The 2,197-nt window shown below is 38.9% G+C and overlaps 1 protein-coding gene across 1 annotated transcript in view; it reads left to right on the forward strand.

Annotated features, from left to right (window-relative positions):
- The window catches only part of BIRC6 (baculoviral IAP repeat containing 6), a 203,808-nt gene that overhangs the window by 120,615 nt on the left and 80,996 nt on the right, over positions 1-2,197 (forward strand). Inside the window, exon 60 of the mRNA XM_045287023.1 lies at positions 1,439-1,635. Within this exon, the coding sequence (XP_045142958.1) occupies positions 1,439-1,635 (197 nt within the window). The remainder of the gene's footprint in view (positions 1-1,438; positions 1,636-2,197) is intronic.

Genomic DNA, 2,197 nt, shown 5'->3' on the forward strand with positions numbered 1-2,197 from the left:
ACTTTTATTGGGAGCTCTTATGTCTCATCACAATCCATACATTCATCCATTGTGTCAAGCACATTTGTACATTTGTTGCCATCATTCTCAAAGCACTTTCTTTCTACTTGAGCCCTTGGTATCAGCTCATTTTCCCCTCCCTCCCTGGCCCCTCTCCCTCACAGACCCTTGATAACTTATAAATTATTATTTATCATGTCTTTTTTTTTCTTTTTCATTTTATTTCATTTCATTTCATTTGCAGCTGTTATAACAATCCATACATCAATTATATCAAACACATTTGTACACATGTTGCCATCATCATTTTCAAAAAATTCTCTTTCTGCTTGAGCCCTTGATATTAGCTCTTTTTCCCCCTCCCTCCTGTACCCTCCCACCCTCTTTGAACCCTGGTAAATTATACATTATTATTATTTTCATATCTTACAGCATCCCCTGGTGGGTGGTTGATCGTTGTAGTCGGTTCCCTGTTTCTCCCCCTTCCCCGCACCTTCCTCCTATTCTAATGGTATCACTCTATCATGTCTTAACACTGTTCGGCATCTCCCTTCACCCACTTTTCTGTTGTCCATTCCCCAGGGAGGGAGTTATATATAGATCCTTGTGATCGGTTCCCCTTTTTACCTGACCTTCCCCTTATCCACCTGGTATCTGTACTCTCATTGTTGGCCCTGAGAGGGTTATCTACACTGGATTCCCTGTGTTGCAAGCTCTTAGCTGTAGCAGTGTGCATGTTCTGGTCAATCCGATTTGTAAGGTACAATTGAGGTCATGATGGGGGAAGGAAACATTAAGGAGCTAGAGGACAGTTGTGTGTCATTATTCAGAGTTTTCTAATTAGCAAAAGCATAATATGTAGATAATATTTCCTGACATTCTCTTGCTTTAAGGCTGTACTAATTTTAACATAAAGCATGTAATTTCATAACGATGCCCTAAAGAACCACCACGACCACTGCCCACTCATGCTATCAAGTCCATTCCTGCTGATAGCAGCCCTGCGGGCAGGAGTAGATCCACTCTGTAGGGCCCTAAGATGACAAGTTTTTCTGGGAGCAAACAGCTTCAACTTTCTCTTGGGGTGAATAATGCTTAACCCACTGCACCCCAGGAGATCTGTGTTCCTCAAGTTTCAATATTTCTATCAATCACTTAAACAGTCTTGTTCAAGTGTAGATTTTTATTTGATATTTCTTAAGGTGGAACCTGAGTTTCTTCATTTCTAACACAAACTCATGTACTGACGCTAGGTTTATAAACTGCATTTTGAGAAATTACTCAGAAGGTTACAGTAACATTTAAAATGTATGCAGTAATATCAGTACTCACATTCTTTACTTGAGTTGAGAGACAATATCTGCTTTTATAAATGAAAGGATGTTAAAAATAAATTTTTACCAATTAAAATGTTGATTATAATATATTTCTTTTCTAGATCATGGAGAGTTGCTTGGAAGCTGTCCAGAAGAGGAGGCTCTCACTCCAAGTGATGAGTCTATGGAAGGAATATTAGATGAGTCTTTACTTGAAACCTGTCCCATTCAGTCACCCTTACAAGTTTTTGCAGGAATGGGTGGATTGGCTCTTATTGCAGAAAGGTTACCCATGCTGTATCCAGAAGTCATTCAACAGGTAAGATAAGATTCTTCATTCAAATGTATTATTCCACAGTGAAGTCCTTCATCCTTGTGTTTTAAATACATTGACTTAACATTAACCTTCAGTAAGTATTACCTTTCCTTTACAATCCTTGAGCATTGTCTAAATCTTTCAAAGGTCAGCTTACATAGAACTTTGGGAAATTAATTGATAGCTAAAGAAATCACCAAGAAAGAGCATATTCGTATTTGCTGAACTCATTACACTTTAATATTTACCTTGGTTTCGTGTCATAGTAATATCCCTGTTTGTATACAGCTTTAAGTGTGCTATTGATTATAGATTTTGGAAATGGGAAAGAAAATGATAATGGACATAATTACCCAAATATACTAATCTTTTCATTAACTTTTTATTCCTGATGTTTGGACCATTTCCATTTTAATTAGTTTAAAATGCATTACTTTAAACAATGTGGTTCTCCTCACTGGCCCATGGCCCTGCGGGGGACAACACCAGGAACACAGTGTGGGAATTGCGCCTGATCTGACCCCGCCATGCCGAGGCAAGGCACTGGGGGGGGGGGGGGGTGCAG

The sequence above is a fragment of the Echinops telfairi genome, unplaced genomic scaffold (genome assembly GCF_000313985.2).
Source record: "Echinops telfairi isolate 266 unplaced genomic scaffold, ASM31398v2 ScPeMD7_10;HRSCAF=50, whole genome shotgun sequence".
In the NCBI taxonomy this organism is placed as follows: Eukaryota; Metazoa; Chordata; class Mammalia; order Afrosoricida; family Tenrecidae; genus Echinops; species Echinops telfairi.